This window comes from Haliotis cracherodii, unplaced genomic scaffold (genome assembly GCF_022045235.1).
Source record: "Haliotis cracherodii isolate W230 unplaced genomic scaffold, xgHalCrac1.p SCAF_15, whole genome shotgun sequence".
Classification (NCBI taxonomy): domain Eukaryota; kingdom Metazoa; phylum Mollusca; class Gastropoda; order Lepetellida; family Haliotidae; genus Haliotis; species Haliotis cracherodii.
Genome location: NW_027266270.1, coordinates 17,324,401 through 17,343,375, shown reverse-complemented (window position 1 = coordinate 17,343,375; position 18,975 = coordinate 17,324,401). Strand labels below are relative to the sequence as shown.

At 38.4% G+C, this 18,975-nt stretch overlaps 1 protein-coding gene across 9 annotated transcripts in view; it reads right to left on the bottom strand.

The window, feature by feature from the left end:
• Positions 1-12,630, bottom strand: part of LOC139462332 (nucleosome assembly protein 1-like 1) — a 42,380-nt gene extending 29,750 nt beyond the window's left edge. For 5 of the 9 annotated variants that reach the window (XM_071243976.1, XM_071243975.1, XM_071243978.1 and 2 more), the window contains exons 1-4: positions 12,560-12,630; positions 11,123-11,158; positions 3,193-3,257; positions 2,399-2,513 (exon numbers count right to left, since the gene is read on the bottom strand). In XM_071243976.1, coding sequence (XP_071100077.1) covers positions 2,399-2,513; positions 3,193-3,257; positions 11,123-11,158; positions 12,560-12,630 — 287 coding nt within the window. Of the gene's footprint in view, positions 1-653; positions 760-2,398; positions 2,514-3,192; positions 3,258-11,122; positions 11,159-12,559 lie in introns of those variants that run through there. The other 4 variants (XM_071243981.1, XM_071243980.1, XM_071243979.1 and 1 more) reach the window with 2 other exon arrangements.
• Positions 12,631-18,975: the final 6,345 nt, after the last annotated feature.

The following is an 18,975-nucleotide window of genomic DNA, read 5'->3' as shown; positions in this document are numbered from 1 at the left end:
CAAGTAGGTTCGTAAAATTATATACTATTTTGACGTGACTGCGGCTTGGTCGGTCTTCTTGGACGGTGTACCGGCCAAAGGTGTTGAAAGAGTTCAGTCAAAAACAGAAAATTTGCTGTATTTATTCAGAAAATCAAAATAATGAAACGAAACCTTGCTCTGCAACCTCCTATTGGTGTATATAGAGTGTTCACCAAGTTTGAAAAGAATCTATTAGTAGTTTTCAAGTTACAGGTAGCACACAAAAAATGTCCTCAGAAGGACAGAAGGACAGACGGACAGAATACCTTGGTAATACTAAATAGCCCTGCCCCTTTAGGTTCGTTCTCAAGTCATAGGTCACACAAAAATATGTCCTCAGAAGGATGGATGGAATTCCGTAGATTATCTTTCAAGGTCAGAGGAATAAAATTACCATGAACCGTATCAGCTGTCAACAAAGGGAAGTAAATACAGTTTTTCACATTTTTCATTCACTAATCCTTTCATACTAATATTTCTACTATCCATAATTCCTACCTCAATCCCTCCCCTCAAGAGATGGATACATAGATAAAGCATCAATGAGACCCTTATCCTCCAGGGTGGAGAGATTGAGTTCAACGTAACCTACATACGTAATAAACTCCCTTGAAACTCTAAACAATACTCACTTCAACAACATTTCATCAATTTCATCCAATTTCTCATCCAAAGTACTCATTGTGGATCTGTGGGTGCTCATGCCTTTCCTACAACAGTTTCCCCCAAGAACTGATCCAACCTACCACGCTACACATACACAACAGGGGAATTATTGATTTTCTTGGTTCAATGGAGATTAAGTTCATAATAGAGTCAATCCATATTGCCATCAATAAGCGGCAACATCTGCATCATCATCAGTATAATTACAGCTGTATGTGCACCAAATTCATGTCGTAAAGAGGAAATTACAAAAGTGACTTGACAATACATCTAAAGAAAGTGACTAAATGTAGGAGACGACAACATAGAAGAAGTTTGAATTGGCTTTCTCTCCTTTTATACTACTCACGTACAAGAAAACTTCAAGTGCTTACACTGACCACCACATAACTGGGCGAAGAGGAAGCCTTGAAAATATTCCCATCTGACTGTGGCTAAGGTATCTATTTCTTGATTCAATAGTCACATGGCAAAATATGTGCTTTGTTTTTTGGGATGCATATGGGGTGAGTATAATGTTATCTAAATATGTGTAATTTAAACTCATTACTTATTTTCATCCGATCAATATATATGACTATATCAAGCTACCTCCTCCTGAACAGCTTGGGTAGCCTGTTGTCAAGGGGTCAATTCCCATAGCTCAGTGTTAGAATTCAACTGGGGCATCTCAGGCATGTTGGTTGTACATTTGCTTTGTTCAAAGTTGTTAATGAATCGTAAAACCATAGATAGACACAGGTACAAGGTATTCACAATGATTGCAAGCTTTACATCCTGAGGGACACACAATAGAATTCATTGTACCAAATTCTTGACAAGAATTAAAAAGTTCCTGTTATAAAGTAATTATTAAAGCTTACAGTACTCTACACTACATCATGTCAACATTTCACACGAACTTCATACTTCCTGTTAGTTTTGAAGGTCAAGGTAAAACTCAATATTGGGTCATTAAAAAACAAAAATGTAAATTCTTGAAAGGTGCTATACCTTCTGATCTATCCAATTTCAAAAATATTTCAAATCAAAGCCATACATTTTGACTTTTAGACATGACATGCCAGACCAATTTAGTAACTTGTCTTACAGGTGTGTCCAGTCACTTTTTCAGTCATTTTAAAAAGACATAATCACATTCCCTTAAGTGGAGGATAGCATCCTCCTCTTCCCACCCCAACCAGAAACAAATCCACAAGAACAAGAAATGATACCAGGCACTATGCAGTAATAAAATGATCACAGATTATTATCCCCAAAAGCGATTAATATTATTTTGCCCACTGCAATGTTCAGTTATTTGGGGGATACAAATCTGAGAAAAATATAAATTTGATCTTGATTAAGAAGAAGTTCCTTTCAGAGTTAGAAATTGGCACTAGTCCTATAGTCCTTGACAAACTGCCCAATAGTTAATGTGTCATGAGGACTTGTAGAAATTTGCCATTTTCAAGGGTTTTGCTATGTTATCAATATCCTTTATCATGTATACTCCCCAGGGATCTCAGAATGAAAATCACTGATCCATTGACTGGGGTAATAATGTAAGCGCCATGAGCACACGAGCTGGCATGGAGTTTGGCGCCATACAAATGGACTCATTATTATTATCATGAGGACTAGCGGACCAAAATGTTAGTTTCTACCGCTGCATTTGGTGAACATGTTGAAGTGGGCCTTGTACTTGTACATGAAATAATGTGCTGCTCACCTCTGTATGTAGCCTGATGGGGTGCCAACAATACTGCCCAGCTTGTCCTGGATGGCTGCTAGCACATGGGGGTTCTGCATCATGGTCGACAGGGCGTTTGCAGTCTGGGCATCATCTAGAATATCACAAGACTCTTAGATTTCCCTTACTAACCAGGTCTGTCATGACATGGGTAGACATAATTGGTCATATCCATCTAGTCTGAAGCTATTTCAAAGTAGACAACAAATTTATGGACAGCAACTTCTTTATCATACAGTGATAGTGATGCTTTGGTATAGATCCTTATAATATTCAGTTGTCAAGCAAGACTGAATAATGAACGAGGTACAGGACTATATATGGTAGGTGAAGGATTAACAGTAACAACAATTATCATTCATCAGAGGGATTACCCGCTATCACAAGCAGGTTAGGCGACATTTTTTAATTTCTTGGTTTACGGATTTTAAACTCATTTCAAAAGTGTGGTAGGGAAACAAAAAAACAACCTTTAAGATTTTTTTACTTGACTTTTGTCCTGAAAAGTTAGGTAGGCATATAAAAAAAATTTATTCTGTAAGAACAAAAGTAAAACACCTCAATTTTACAAGAACATTTTCAGGGATTATTTGTGACTCGAATTATGTTGCAATTAACGTTACTAGATTATATTGATATATCCTCCTATATTTACGAACATTAATTATTCCACTGCAACATCAGTACTGTTACAGGTTAATATGAGACTCCTTCCCTTCTCTGCTGACTAGCTTTAGGGTAACTAATAATGCAGTTCAAGGGAGGTAACCTACCGTCGGCCTGCTCGTCTCCCGACTCTACCTCCTCAACTTCCTCTTCCCCCTCAGCTGGTGTTTTACTGAAAACAGAAAATCATCAATCATGTCTTTCTCTGGACAATGCCAATCAGCAAACTTGACCACTTTCAGCCATCTTTAAGTTCTTGTTTCACACTTTAGTTTGTGTTGTTTTTTTGGTTTTGTTTGGGTATTTTTTAAATTTATTTTTTGTTTTTTGTTTTGTTGTTTGTTTAGTTTGTATTTTGTGTGGGTTTTTTTGGGGTGGGGGTGGAGGAGAAGAACTACGTAGATTGGATGGACTTTTTATTTTCAAAAATAAACACATTTCAGTTTGGGTATTTTTGGGTCAAGACGCACTCTGAATACACAAGCATGTATTCTATTGTATGCACAACCTTTTGTGGGGGACATGTCTTGTCTTACACAAAGCTTACAAAGGCAAATCATGCTTTTCAGGTGCACTTTTTTCACCTTTCATTTTCTAATTAAGGGACAGTGGAATCCATCAACACTTTGAAGAAAAAGTATCACCTACAAGAAAAAAGATTTTTAGCTTAATACAAATGCTTCCATTGCCAGATATTATGAAACTCATTTCTATGTAATAATGTTTGTCATAAACCATGCTGAAAACAAATAACCATATCATATTGCAGTGTTTGAGACAAGCATGAGAGTTGAGGGGCCTGGTCATAACACTCAAATGGAAAAGTAAACCTTTAAGGGTCCCTAGATTGGAATACCATGAAGAGTGTTAGAAATTAATCATTACTTTCATCAGTCCACATTTGTTTCAAGTCAATCCCCCACCCACCAACACTTAGCTAGGTCTACCTCTCATCATGCCAATTTCACAAAATGTTAACATGAGCTGTGCTCAAGTGGTTAAAGCCAATCCAACAGAGTCATAAGCCATGGTGATCTGGTTTGGTTGGTTGGTTTGTTGTTTAACGCCACACTCAGCAATATTCCAGCTATATGACGGCGGTCTGTAAATAATCGAGTCTGGACCAGACAATCCAGTGATTCATATCATGAGCATCAATCCATGAAATTGGGATCAATGACATGTATCAACCAAGTCAGCAAGCCTGACCACCTGATCCCGTTAGTCGCCTTCTATGACAAGCATAGTCGCCTTTTACGGCAAGTATGGGTTGCTGAAGACCTATTCTATCCCGGAATCTTCACGGGTCAAAGCCATGGTGAAGTATGATAATGTGTCAACTACTAACATGGTCCATGTTTGCAGTAGCATGTTGCCCATCCTTCACACACCTGGACAATCAGATAACCAAAATATTTGAGAATTCACAATTCACCAGCTTTCTACCAGATGCAAAATACTACCCTACACCAATGAAAATTAAGAATGTATGCATATAACATCCACTACCCTACACCAATGAAAACTAAGAATGTATGCATATAAGATCCACTACCCTACACCAATGAAAACTAAGAATGTATGCATATAACATCCACTACCCTACACCAATGAAAACTAAGAATGTATGCATATACCATCCACTACCCTACACCAATGAAAACTAAGAATGTATGCATATAACATCCACTACCCTACACCAATGAAAACTAAGAATGTATGCATATAACATCCACTACCCTACACCAATGAAAATTAAGAATGTATGCATATAACATCCACTACCCTACACCAATGAAAACTAAGAATGTATGCATATAAGATCCACTTCCCTATACCAATGAAAACTAAGAATGTATGCATATAACATCCACTACCCTACACCAATGAAAACTAAGAATGTATGCATATAACATCCACTACCCTATACCAATGAAAACTAAGAATGTATGCATATAACATCCACTACCCTATACCAATGAAAACTAAGAATGTATGCATATAACATCCACTACCCTATACCAATGAAAACTAAGAATGTATGCATATAACATCCACTACCCTACACCAATGAAAACTAAGAATGTATGCATATAACATCCACTACCCTACACCAATGAAAACTAAGAATGTATGCATATAACATTGACTACCCTACACCAATGAAAACTAAGAATGTATGCATATAACATTGACTACCCTACACCAATGAAAACTAAGAATGTATGCATATAACATCCACTACCCTACACCAATGAAAACTAAGAATGTATGCACATATGACATAACATCCACTGCACACAAAATAGTATGTTTGCTCGAGTGAAAATTCTAATATTGAAGCAAACAATAAATACGTTTTTTTGTTATGAGAAATACAATCAATGCTCGAACAAACCATGTCATTTTTCACTCAATTATCAATTTTAACAAGGGACATTCCCATCTCAACTTCACATTAAAGCATCACACAGACTTTGTATTTATTTAATGTGTGTCCAGTAGTTAACCTGGGACCTTCATTTCAAATACTGTGACCCCCAAAATGTAGTAGTGAGTGAGTGAGTGAGTATGGTTTTACGCTGCTTTTAGCAATATTCCAGCAATATCACAGCGGGGGACACCAGAAATGGGTTTCATACATTGTACCCATGTCGGGAATCGAACCCGGATCTTCGGCGTGACGAGCGAACGCTTTAACCACTAGGCTACCCTACCGCCCCCCAAAATGTAGTAACGAGAATTCAAAGGACAACAGAATATTGCTCATAACAAATCCCTGATTCACTATTCAGGTGTATCAAAGACAAAGAAATATAGCCTCAGCACAAAATCAGATTTATATATACACACACAAAAAATAATGTGATAGAATCTTATATTTCATAATAACTGCTGTACATGTGTTTAACATGTGTTTAGGAACAAGCCACCTGTACGTGGCTGATAATTTACAAGTAATCACCCCCTGGAAGAATGCTGGAAGAATGCTGGAAGAATGCTGACACCTGATAAAAAAACAGGACATTTATTCATATGACCCAGAAAGGCTTCACCTGACATTTACAAAAAGCCAAAAATAAACCTTACCTGTTCACAAACACACAAAAAATAATGCCAATACAATACAAGAGTCAATCCTGAATAAAACTGAATTAAAATTCTCAAATATTTCAAGATAATTCTTATTCTCCAAAGCTGTCAATGACTCTGAATTTCAGATGATTTCATTTTCTTGGACACTGATTGTCATCCGAAATGTCCAAGAGGTACCAAAAAGTATAATGTCAAATCTGGTAGAAATATAGAAGAATGTCTTCTCAAAAGTTGATACAATAATGACACAGCCCAAATGCCATTTGTCTTCAGCTAAATTCATGTGCCTCAACTGTTTGTATTACTATGCAGCTCATGCAAGCTTAAAATTTGTATGCACATACGGTACTCCCAATTGACTGAACATTTACTGCAAACATCATGCTCTACATAGCAACAAAATTAATGATGCTGCATAAGAGAAACAAGGACATAATCATCAATATCCCCCAAATGGTAAATACTTGTTGCAAATAAATATACTACGCCCAAAAATGAGGGGATGTTGGGAATCATCAGAAATTATCTTCTGATCTATATGGTGTGGGCAAACGGAAACAAGCGTCATCAGAAGATGACGCATCCTTCCGTTCCCCAATTTTCAGCATTTTCAGATGTTTATCCTATGATAATACTCCCTCACAACTGTCAATATGAAATCAGAAATCACACAACCCAATCAAAGAAATTTTCTTTTCTTCAAACAGTTTATTTCAAAGTCTTCATGAAGATATTTAAAGGTTTTCAAGTTTTTCTCTCACATTAAGACCATTTCAGACTCGCATGGAAACGGGAAAATATTCCTAAAAATTTCAAAATGAAGGCACCACTTCAGGATATTATTAAAAAACCTGATACATTTTGTTAAAGAATATTTTAAGATTATTGAGCTCTGCTCTGAAAACGCCATCCACCCATCTCAGGACCAAGTCCAACTGTCTTCATGGAAACGGAGAAAAATAAAAACGCCTAAAATATTAAAATAGTAAAAGGCACCACTTCAAGATCTGTTTGATATATCTGCCAAGTTTTGTTGAGAGATTTTGAATGGTTTTAGGGTTGTGCTCCGGAAACGAAATCAGAGACTTTAAGTCCAAATGGATCTTAAGTACAAACTGATTCCATGATACCGATAATAATAAAAATGCAAAAAATCCTTAAATAGCAATAGGCACCACTTTAGGTCTGATATTGTGATATCTGCCTTGTGGAACGATAATGGTTTTCAGTCTGTGCTCCAGAAACAAATTCACATCCTCAATCCTTTGGAGACTACTAAGTCAAGTGTTTCCATAGAAATCGAGAAAAATAAAATGCAAAAAATCTGCAAATGACAAAATGTACCACTGAATCTGATTGGCCCAAGAATCCACCTTCCCTTCACTGAGATTGAACAGTAAAAGTTTGCTGAAGCTTCACCCAGTATCACCGGATGCAACCTTATTCAGAGGTGTCCTCAGATCTTCACCCTGAGAAGTATCATAACAGATTAAAAGGATATTTTAATGAGACTAATTATTAAGTATTTGGCAAGCCCCTAATCACTGATCATGCTAATTGCCGTTTTGCATTTGAACGTCCCCCATATCCCAATTTGCAAAAACAGCGGTGAGCTGCATGTTCATGTGGGTCCATCAAGCTTGCAGGCCTCTGAATAATGAGCATTTGGTAGCATTGTGACTTTAATCACATCAAACACAATATCCATTTGAAACAGAGCAATACAGTAGAAATTGGCGCTAGTCCTTGCCAAACTGCCCAATAGTTTAGGAATCATAAGGTTTGGTAGAAATTTGCCATTCTTAGGGGTTTTGCTATATGTTATCATTATAAGGACTAGTGGACTGAAACTGTTAGTTTCTACCGCTCAACAAGGCACCCTTGCAAGCAAATTACTTACATAAGTTTAAAATAATTTTCCACAATTTACTAGCTGACTGCACTTGCTTGTCAGCGATAGAAAACACTCATTCCATACACTGATGATCCCATATAACTTAACTGTGTTAAAACTGTGCATAAAAACTGTGTTATTGTTAGCTCCATACCTCAATAATACCAAGGTAAATCTATAAAACTACAATTAAGTGATCCTATTCGGAAGTACTACAATATGTCGAGGAAGCAATTTTCCTATTAATTTAGAGAGAATAATCAATAACAATATATATTATCCTTAATAACATGTAGATAATAATGAGATAAGCTTACCATATTTGCTGTATTAAGCACCCTACTCCCATCACCCCCTGATTAATTCTAGACAAACCATGTACTTAATTACAGTCACTGTATGTTACAGATTATTTTACAAGCATGTTTGTTGCTTAACGCAGCACTCTGCAACATTCCATCTTTGTGATGGCGGTCTGTGAACAATCAAGTCTGGACCAGACAATATAGTGATTGATATTGTATGCAATGATCCACAACTTCGGGGTACAACAAAGAACAATCAACCAAGTCACAGAATCCAACCATTGATCCGTTGCCATTTATGAGCAGCATAGGTTGTTAGGTACCTATTCAAACATGGAATCCCCACGTAGAATCCACAGCAGAGTAGAAGGATTACATAAAATTGCCATGTAAGTTGCGTAACTATTATCAAAGAGTTTTTGTATTCTTAATGTTCGAACCAACTTTGTTCTCTACCACTCAATCTGACAACATAATTAACATGTGTAATACATCATATACAAGCACCTCCAATCGAAAATGTTCTAAGCCCCAAAGGCTCTTCCTACTGCATATACAGTATTACTATTAGAGCTGGCTAAAAGGATCGATAATCGGAATTACCGTCGATGGGAAGAAATATTAACGATTATCAATATGAAAGCTGTGTCATCAATAATATCCAACATAAACTATTGTGATGAAATAAAGTAGAGTCAAGTCTCGTTAATCCGACATCGTTGGTTGCACATGATTGTGTCGGATTAACGAGTATGTCGGATTAACGAAATTAAGTGATTTGTAATCGAAAATCGGACGTCTTCACGATAGATAATAACCGTGTGTACCTTGTAATAAAATCATTAAAAACGAAATATTAATATTGTTATGTTGTTTATTCATTCATTCCTTAATTTATAATTAATGACTGTGCAAAAATAATAATAATTTTCCCATTTATACATAACAATAGAGACATTACTCACTGAATTTATCACATGATCAACGACACACGTTTCCTCGTGTAAATGCAAGTGCTACTGTCTTAACAACTTGCTTCATCTACTTAAAATAGTCTGTCAGTGTTTTCTGTTTCTAACATTTTGAAGGCACATTTCTCAAAGTCCCCTGCTCGCTTGACGTCTAGGGCTTGTGGTTCTTCAGCATCAACATTGTCGAGGTGTAATTTCATTTGCTGTTTCTTATAATAAAGCTTGAAATTCTTTATGATCCCGGCATCTAGTGGCTGAATGTGCGATGTGGTGTTTGGTGGCAAAAAGTGACATTTCACATCAGTTATGTCGACAGTAGCATGGGATGGGGCGTTGTCCAACAGCAATACCACGTGGCGTTGCTCCAATCGCATTTGCCGATCCAAGATCAGTAGCCAGGCTTTGAATAATAATGAAGTCATCCATGCTTTCTTGTTTACATACCAGTCGACCATGTTTTATATACCTGTTCGTATTTTAAACTGGCTTCATGCACATTTATCTGGCTTCAATTTGTAAACTACAATTGTATAGCTTTCTATATACAGGTTTGAATAGCTTTTCCTGTTAATTGTTAAGTTAATCTCTGCAGCCAGTGCATGTCAAAACACGGGGTTGTGTACTCGCTGTCAGATGACAACGGAGTACGCTGACCACTGTGTCGGATTAACGAGACTGATTAATGAGTGATTTCGGTAATTCGTTGCAAATTAGGTGTGTCGGAGTCGGAGTGCAAGAATGTCGGATTAACAGGACTATATAGCACTGAATCAATAGGTTCCCATCATTTGTGTCGGATAAAGCCGAGTGTCGGATTAACGAGACTTGACTGTATATATTTGATGAAATAGACTTGTTATTGTCAATCATGTCAATTGCCGAAGATGGAAGGCAATTGTTTTTGTTGTATCTTACATGTCCAAAAATTACTACATGCATGAATGTGTAACCACTCACATGTCCGATTTCTTTCAGACTTTATTGCATACTAGTTACTTTGATTCAGCTACAATTCGTGAATGTATACCAGGCGATACACCAGTTATACTCCTACGTCTTGAAGAGTGAAATTGAGTTTCGCAATATGTACCACATAATGACTTATGTATCACCTAGAACTTCTTCACAGGATTGAAGGAAAAGTCGCATAGTTGAGTGGCATGCTAGGACCACTATGGACAAGGATGGTACCTTACAGGATCACAGTCTTATAGGCGTGACTAAAAAATATTTCAGAGCACATTCAAAAGTCAAAGCTACCTGCAGACATGTTTATAGAGCCTATTATTAGTATTGAATTTCAAACGCTAATTACAACACATTTTGCAGCAATTGACTCACAAAAGTACGGGAGAGTCATTAAACGAGTGGTGAGTCATTTATTTTATCAAGTGAATTGTCTGGTATCAATACAGAAAAATTTGTATCGTATCATCACATGGAGTGAGTGAGTATGGTCTTACGCCGCTTTTAGCAATATTCCAGCAATACCTTGGCGGGGGACACCAGAAATGGGCTTCACACCATGTACCCTGTCGGGAATCGAACGTGGGTCTTCGGCGTGACGAGCGAACGCTTTAACCACTAGGCTACCCGACTGCCCCTCATCACATGGAAACTCACGATGCATTGGTGCACCAATATATTCTTTCACCCCTTCAGATTATGCCAATGTCAGAATATTCCAGCAATATCACAGTGGGACTGTAAATAATGAAGTCTGGACAAGGCAAAAAGTATACATATACTGGTCAATGGATTATCAACATACCTTTCTGGTTCAGCCATTGTTGGTAAAATTTGGAGTCTGGAAATAAAAAGAATACAAATGATTATTTCATCATAATACTTGTCCTAGTTTTTGTCCGTGGTTTTTCTGTTAAATAACAGTCATTTATTGTCATACATACAACACATGAAATAATAATTTCTCAGGTTTGCATGTTTGTTGATTAACACCACACTCAATAACATCCCAGCTATGTGACAGCAATTCGCAAATAATAGTCTGGACCAGACACACCAGTGATTGACATCATGAGCATCGAGCTACACAAATGAGATACAATGACATGTATCAACCAAGACAGCAAGTCTGACCAATCGATCATGTTAGTCACCTCAAACAACAAGCATGGGTTGCTGAAGTTCAGCTTCTACCTTGGATCTTCATAGGAGAATTTCTCAGGTAGCCAGATGGCAAACAAGCTAGTTGTACAATCTGCGGTATGCAATCTGACAGAATATAATGAGATGAGCTCACTTTTGTTTCATCAGCTTCGAACAAACAGAAACTGAAATCCACTTATACTTAGTAATAAATATAATATATACAAAAACGTTATTCATTACATGATCTCTAAACCACTGATAACAACAAACGATCATACAATTGTCTCCTTTGCTAATTGTAGATCATTATGGAGCTAATGTTAATTTGTTGATCTCTTGATTCAAAGGATTACTGCATCTTGTGCAAGACCCTAAGTCATCAAATTACCATATACTAGACTAAAGAATTACATTTTTGAGTGGTTGTTAATTATTTCATTATCACATCAACCCTGTATCTTGATTCGCACAGATAAACCTGATATGAAGACCCCTCTGCAAAAAGAAATATACTCAAATCGGATTTCTATTTATAGAAACACGTGGGACCGTTGCATCTCCCGAGATCCGTGATATACGAACACTCGAGGTAACAAGAATGTCTCAGAGACTTCTTCAATTCTAACAGAACATGTGGGATGTAATAAGTTCTAGTCAGTGAGTGACGACGTACGCCACTCCAACATGCCTCTCGTCTGTCTCACTCCCGACAACGTGCCTACCGCAGTACAGCAGCGGCATCGGGATGGATACTATGGACGCGAAATAGCGAAGCTGAATGCGAAATCGTCGATCGTAGCAACCTGACAGTTACTATAGCTTAATTAGAATGCATAGAAACAACATATCCTGATTGTACTATTTAGAAAACGCATTTTATTGCGACCTTCAGCGTTAGCACCGACCAAAATGGCTGCAAATGAAAGCGCACATTTTTTTTACCTCGAGACAAATTTTGATCGCAGAAGAAATTACAGGTCAAAACGAAATTAATATGTACAGATGTGACGGAGCTGTTACACATTTGTTAATAATTTGTCATTGATCCAAATATTACACCGCATAACCGTAATATATTACAATAATGTTTACTTACACTTCTCGGTGCAGAGCACGAGGAAAATATGGTGGAAAAAGATCGACAGCGGATGAGAGAGCAAATTTCATTGGTTAGCTCTATTTGGATCTTAACAATGGACCAATCATGGATTGGTTTACTGATGATGGAAAATGTCTTGGCGGGTAATGCTCTCACTCGCGATTGGGTCACTTCAGCACTGTACTCATTCCAACTCACTGTGTCATCATATCAACATTTATGTAACATTATACAATCAAGCGGTTCATCAAAGCAAATGGCTTTGAAAAATAGGATGTAAACACAATAGTCTCGACACCCGGACAATACCCAGTTACCGAAAGCGAGACGTAATTTTGCAGCGTTTAATCAAATCAAGATCAAGACATGTTTGCGATAACTATTTTAAATTAGAATCTGTGTTCTTCAGATTAGATTTTGAGAGCATAATCAAAACTTGTTTCCTAAACATTAAACACATTTTTTTTAATCTAGAGAAACAAATAATCACCAACAAATACATATGGTTGTTGGACTTAATGCATACCCTTCATCAAACATTGTTGTCTGTAGCCTACTACAATACTTGAAAGTATTTCTTACTTGAACTACTTACCGTATTCCATTTAATAAGCGCCCATGGCGCTCTGAAAATTAGAAATAGGGGGCTTTTATTCGAATATTATTTTGGTGACAAAAAAGGAGTTGAAAGATCGTAAATTTCGTGGTTTATACTCACAGCCTGAAATGTTTATATACGACAGATCTATATAGTTTCAAGAATTTATGGCCCATAATTAAGGGTGCATATACACACATATTATACACGAATAAATAAGTCTTGTGTACATTGATCAATCGGAAGGGGTGCTAATTGGGATTGTCCACCAGCCAATATACAATATTAGCAAATATCACCGTGGGCGCTTATTATAGCGAGGCGCTTATTACGGATTTTTAAAAAAAATTTTTTTTATAGAAAACAGTTTTATTTGAAGCATGAATTTTAAAATACAAGTTGGGGACAAGTGATATTTGTACAATATACCCCCCCTGTCAAAACAGTTAACCACGGCCTTGGATACGGTAAATGTTACACACCCATCAACCACCGCTTCGGTGGGGCGCTTCGGTGGGGGTGACCTAGCTGTACCCAATAGCCTGAAGATATACAATCAGGTTTTTACTCCGAGTGAAATTTCGTAACTTTGGCTCTTCAAATACTATTTCTGTATTTGTTACTGCAGCTAGGGTTCAACAGATATAACATAGTTTGATAAAAATCTTTCACAAACTGATCCCAGCATCAACATATTTTTAAAAAAGTATGTTTTTTACCTACTTATATTTAGGCACTGGTATTTAATTTGCGACTGCTTACAGCGGAGCAAACGACTACCGTTGTCGGTGTGAGACAACAGGCTGACGGGGCTGACACTCGGTTTTATTGCAATCAATACTCAGGTTTGTTGCTATTAAACTAACATAGGGCATGTTTCACAATATTGAATGTTCAGATGTTACTGCTGTGTCCACAGCAAGGATAACTTTAGACATATCATCAGTCACTTAAATTGATCCTGTACCAGGCTAGTGAACCCTTGAGTGAGTGAGTGAACATTGTTTTACGCCGCCTTTGGCTATATTCCAGCAATATCATGGCGGTGAACACCAGACATGGGCTTCACACATACATTGTCACAATGTCGGGAATCGGACCCGGTTTTTTGGCGTGACGAGCGAACGGATTATACACTAGGCTACCCGACCGCCCCTAGTGAACCATTAAAGTATGGACAATGAGAACTGGATTCAGACAGACAGTTTATTCAGTATATTAGGCGCCAAGGGCCATAGTACAATGCAGATTGCATATTCACATTTGTCACGTGATGTACATGATTAGATTTTAAATTATTTACACATTTCTCGATCATTTTAAAGACATGTTTTAAAAAGACAGCAACAGCATGGATAACATCAGAATTTTCAGAGTTTAGCAGATTCATAACTTCCTGACGGTCTTCAAAAACCACCCTTGAACATGGGGAGACATTTATTCCTTAAATGGAAATACATTTCACGTATAAGTAAGACATTGTATTCATCCTCTAATTCACCGGATAAACAATTTGTACAAACAGAATTCACAATATCACCGTCTTTGGACCTGCGACATTCATGTCCATTAAAACTGTGTAAAGAAATTCTAGGCATGCAATAAGCTCTGAGTAAAGTTTGTAATTTGAACAAGTTAAATATCTTTCAGTTTGTCACAATGATTTTATGCTTCTGTCGGGGGCACGGTCGGCCCAGTCGTCTAAGGCGCCGCGATTCGCTGTGCAGAGTTGCGTCCCTTAGGCACGCCAGAAACCTGTTATTGTGGGTTCGCCGCGATTACGTTTCTAGGTTTGTCAGCACCGTACCCGTGCTCGTGGGTTTCACCGAAGTGGTGAACGTCTGAGACCTGCATCACTTAGGGCTTTCCTCCCACATTAAGCTGACACGCCGTGATATGACTGGAATACTGTTAAAAGCGGCGTTAAACCCAACTCACTCACTTATGTTGCTGTCATTGCTAAGACAAAATGATACAGAAACACTCTGATGTGACAAAATATATCCTTCATATAGTCTCTCCTTAAATGAATATAAAAATAACTGGAAATACATACATATGAAACGCCACAAACAAATAATAGATTTCTCACATCTGACACCCAATTCTTTTAACCATTATCAAGTACCTTTAACAGTGCGTAACACCGACATGGGTATCTGTGTTTGTTGTTTAACGCCGCACTGAGCAATATTCCAGCTATATGATGGCGGTCTGTAAATAATCGAGGCATCATGAGCATCGACCCACACAATTTGAATACGATGACACGCATCAACCAAGTCTGACCATGCACCCGGTCCCGTTAGCTGCCTCTTACGACAAGCATGCATATAGTCGCCTTTTACGGCAAGCTTGGATTGCTGAAGACCAATTCTACCTCGGATCTTCACGGATATGGGTATCTACTAGGCATCATCAGGTAACTTAATCCAATATTTAATCAACCTTAATTGGCTAACTGTATACAAGAATATGTGTACGGCATGTTTCACCAATAATTGCCTTGTTTGAGAACTTGATTTGAACACTAGTAAAACTGGTAATAGAACTAAAGCATAACCGGGTGGAAACATATCTGTAATAGACGACAACCACTTGTTCATGACTCAAGGTGATTGATCTCATTAAAATCAGACCTCAGTTCTCGCTACCGCTAAACAGATCTGACATGCCATTAGGGGTCACGTCAGAACGACCTTTCATCCGACCAATCAGATTGTGAAAGTGACATGCAACCTCAAAAACTTTAACTCCGAACGCTAGTTACGGGTGTAACGACTGAATCCATACAATCTAGACCATCTATTAGCCATCCCAGAATGTTCTTTTGGTCAGGTTTCAAATTTGTAATCGAGAATTTGTCAAAATATGTTTCGAAGCGTAGTCGCCAATTTGAAATTAGTGCCTTAAAACACGAGAAAACTGCCTTCTGATTGGTTATTCCATTGGTCGGTCAAAGTTCGCGCAAGGTCGGTCTGACGTGACCCGTAATGGGATGTCCTCGGATCTTTGTTTAGCGGTAGCGAGAACTAAGATCTGATTTTAATGAGATTCAAGGTGATCGAACGATCAAGAAAAGGCTGAACACTCCCCCAAAATATCCCAAATGAAAAAGGCATTGCCTGTGCCATGGAATACATGGACATGTTTGTTTGTTGTTTAACGCCGCACTCAGCAATAGTCCAGCTACATGACGGCGGTCTGTAAATAATCTGGACTTTTACAAACCAGTGATTAACATCCTGAGCATCTATCTACGCAATTGGGATACGATGACATGCATCAACCAAGTCAGTGAGTCAGACCACCCGATCCCGTTACTCGCCTCCTATGACACGCATAGTCACCTTTTACGACAAGCATGGGTTTCTGAAGACCTATTCTAACCCGGATCTTCACACGTGGCGGCACCAAAGACGACTGGGCGACATTTACACTTAAATTGCAAAATACTTTATATATACTTGGGTATATCTGCTTTAATGTGATTGCTTATCTTGCACGACAACATCGAATACTCAGCAGAAGGAAACAGATCCACGATCGACTCGATCACCTGACGGTAGAACATGGTGAGGTGAGGTGAAATTGGGCTTAACGTCACGTCCAAGATTATTGCACTTATATAGCGACGTGCATGCACATGTGTGTGTGTAGCTGCTTGTACTAGTCCGGACTAATGCCGGACGATTTATAGTGCTAGCTCACTAAGATACCATGCCGCAGTTTAAAATAAATACCCCACTCACACACAGTATACTGACTCTGAGCCGACCACTCCTTGTTTTAGCCCCTTTATGCCGAGCGACAGACAGGGTAACAACAGGTACCATGCATCTTTTAACGTCTTTTGGTATGACGCGGCCGGAGATCGAATACCGGACCTTCCGCTCTCCGTGCGGACGCTCTACCACAAGACCACGGAGGCGGTCCCGGTAGAACATGTCAATGACGATGGCTGAATGTCGTTCATGACTGCACCTGCCCATATACGAATGCGTTGTTCAGTTGTTAACATGGTGGGCAAACGCAAAGATTTGAGCTATCTGTGTTTTCACTGTTGCCCCTGTCAACATACCCCGATCACGCTTAGTCATGACTCGACGCCAGTGATCTGTAGCTGTTATCGTAGATGACCTGTTAATATAATCATCAAGTGACTTTAAGAATTTTTTTAAAAATAAATAAATCTGTTATAGCACGCGCTCTCGGACTTTTTAAGTTTAGTTGGAATATACACCGAAACCCCGATAACCCGGACTCCACTGTCCTTTTAAAATGATCGACATTAACATATTCCGGATTAACGAGTCACGGTTTTGTAGTAATTACACTTGGTAAGTATGCATGCAGACATCCCCTGTGATGAGAGAATTTGGACTATTACCAGACTCAAATGGAATTTACGTTTGAAATCAAGTCTTCAACAAGTTTTGTTTATTTGTTGTTTAACGCCAGACTCAGCAATACTCCAGCTGACGGCGGTCTGTAAATAATCGAGTCTGGAGCAGACTGACATCCAGAGCATCGATCTACGCAACTGGGATACGATGACATGCATCATAATTTGATGCCTGATTGTAATCCGGCTTTGACCAACCCAAATTCTTCATTTTCATGGTAGACTAGACAACAGATTGGGGTCAGTAACGATACACTTGAAATAATGTCTGTCACGATAAATTTACATCGTTCAGTAACTCAAAGCCAGAGGCGTTCAAATAAGGATGGTGACGTAGGGAACACTTGCTAGCAGCGGCCGTCGGTTTGTGAGTCACGCTTCAATGTACCGTTTCTGAGCTAATGTGTACCACACTTCCTTCTCAAGGCGACACGTGCTGCAGCATGCTATACTATTTCTAGAAGTCCCATCATTGGTTGTTGTTGGTTGTTTTGTTGTTTAACGCTGCACTCAGCAATATTCCAGCTTTATGTCGGCGGTCTGTAAATAATCGAGTCTGGACCAGACAATTCAGTGATTAAAATCATGAGCATCGATCCACGCAATTGGGATCGATGACATGCATCAACCAAGTCAGCGAGCCTGACCACCCGATCCCGTTAGTCGCCTTCTACGACAAGCATAGTTGCCTTTTACGGCAAGCATGGGTTGCTGAAGACGGGCCTCATCAACTTCCACTTGTAAACCTCACCGCTTACGATGCTCATGATGTCAATCAGTGGATTGTCTGGTTCAGACTCGATTATTTACAGACCGCCGACATAAAGCTGGAATATTGCTGAGTGCGGCGTTAAGCAACAAACAAAAATCAAACAAACATTTGTTTGAATTTCGGTGTGTAATGGGGTTTCTTTAACTGTTTTGTTTGTGCCAAAATTATATTTGATAATCCTTCACTAACGGGTGTATTTAGTGCACTGTAATATTCAACTTGCTTGCAGCTTACGAATAAGTACGTAAACTAAAAGTAAGAGCCACCCACCTTTACATGTAGCTGAACGGCCCTGTTAATGAATGTGTAATAAACATATTTAAAGCCTAAAAAAATCAATTTTGGACAATACAGGCAATAATAGAATAGAATAGAATATGTCTAGACATTATCTAGATTAGGTCACGAGGGCGAAACCATTCCAGACCAGCTGACAGACAGCAGATAATGCCTAGACATAATGTATTTTATTTCTTAGTTCTGTTTGAGGCAATTCCTCTGAGGCGTCTCACACCCCCTGGAGTAGCGTAAAATGTACTTTTGCAGAATGAGAAGGCACAGATATAATATTAAGGTTTTCTCATATTGTCATATTTGCATCTACTGTTGCATTAATGAAGACCTGATGCTGCTGATGT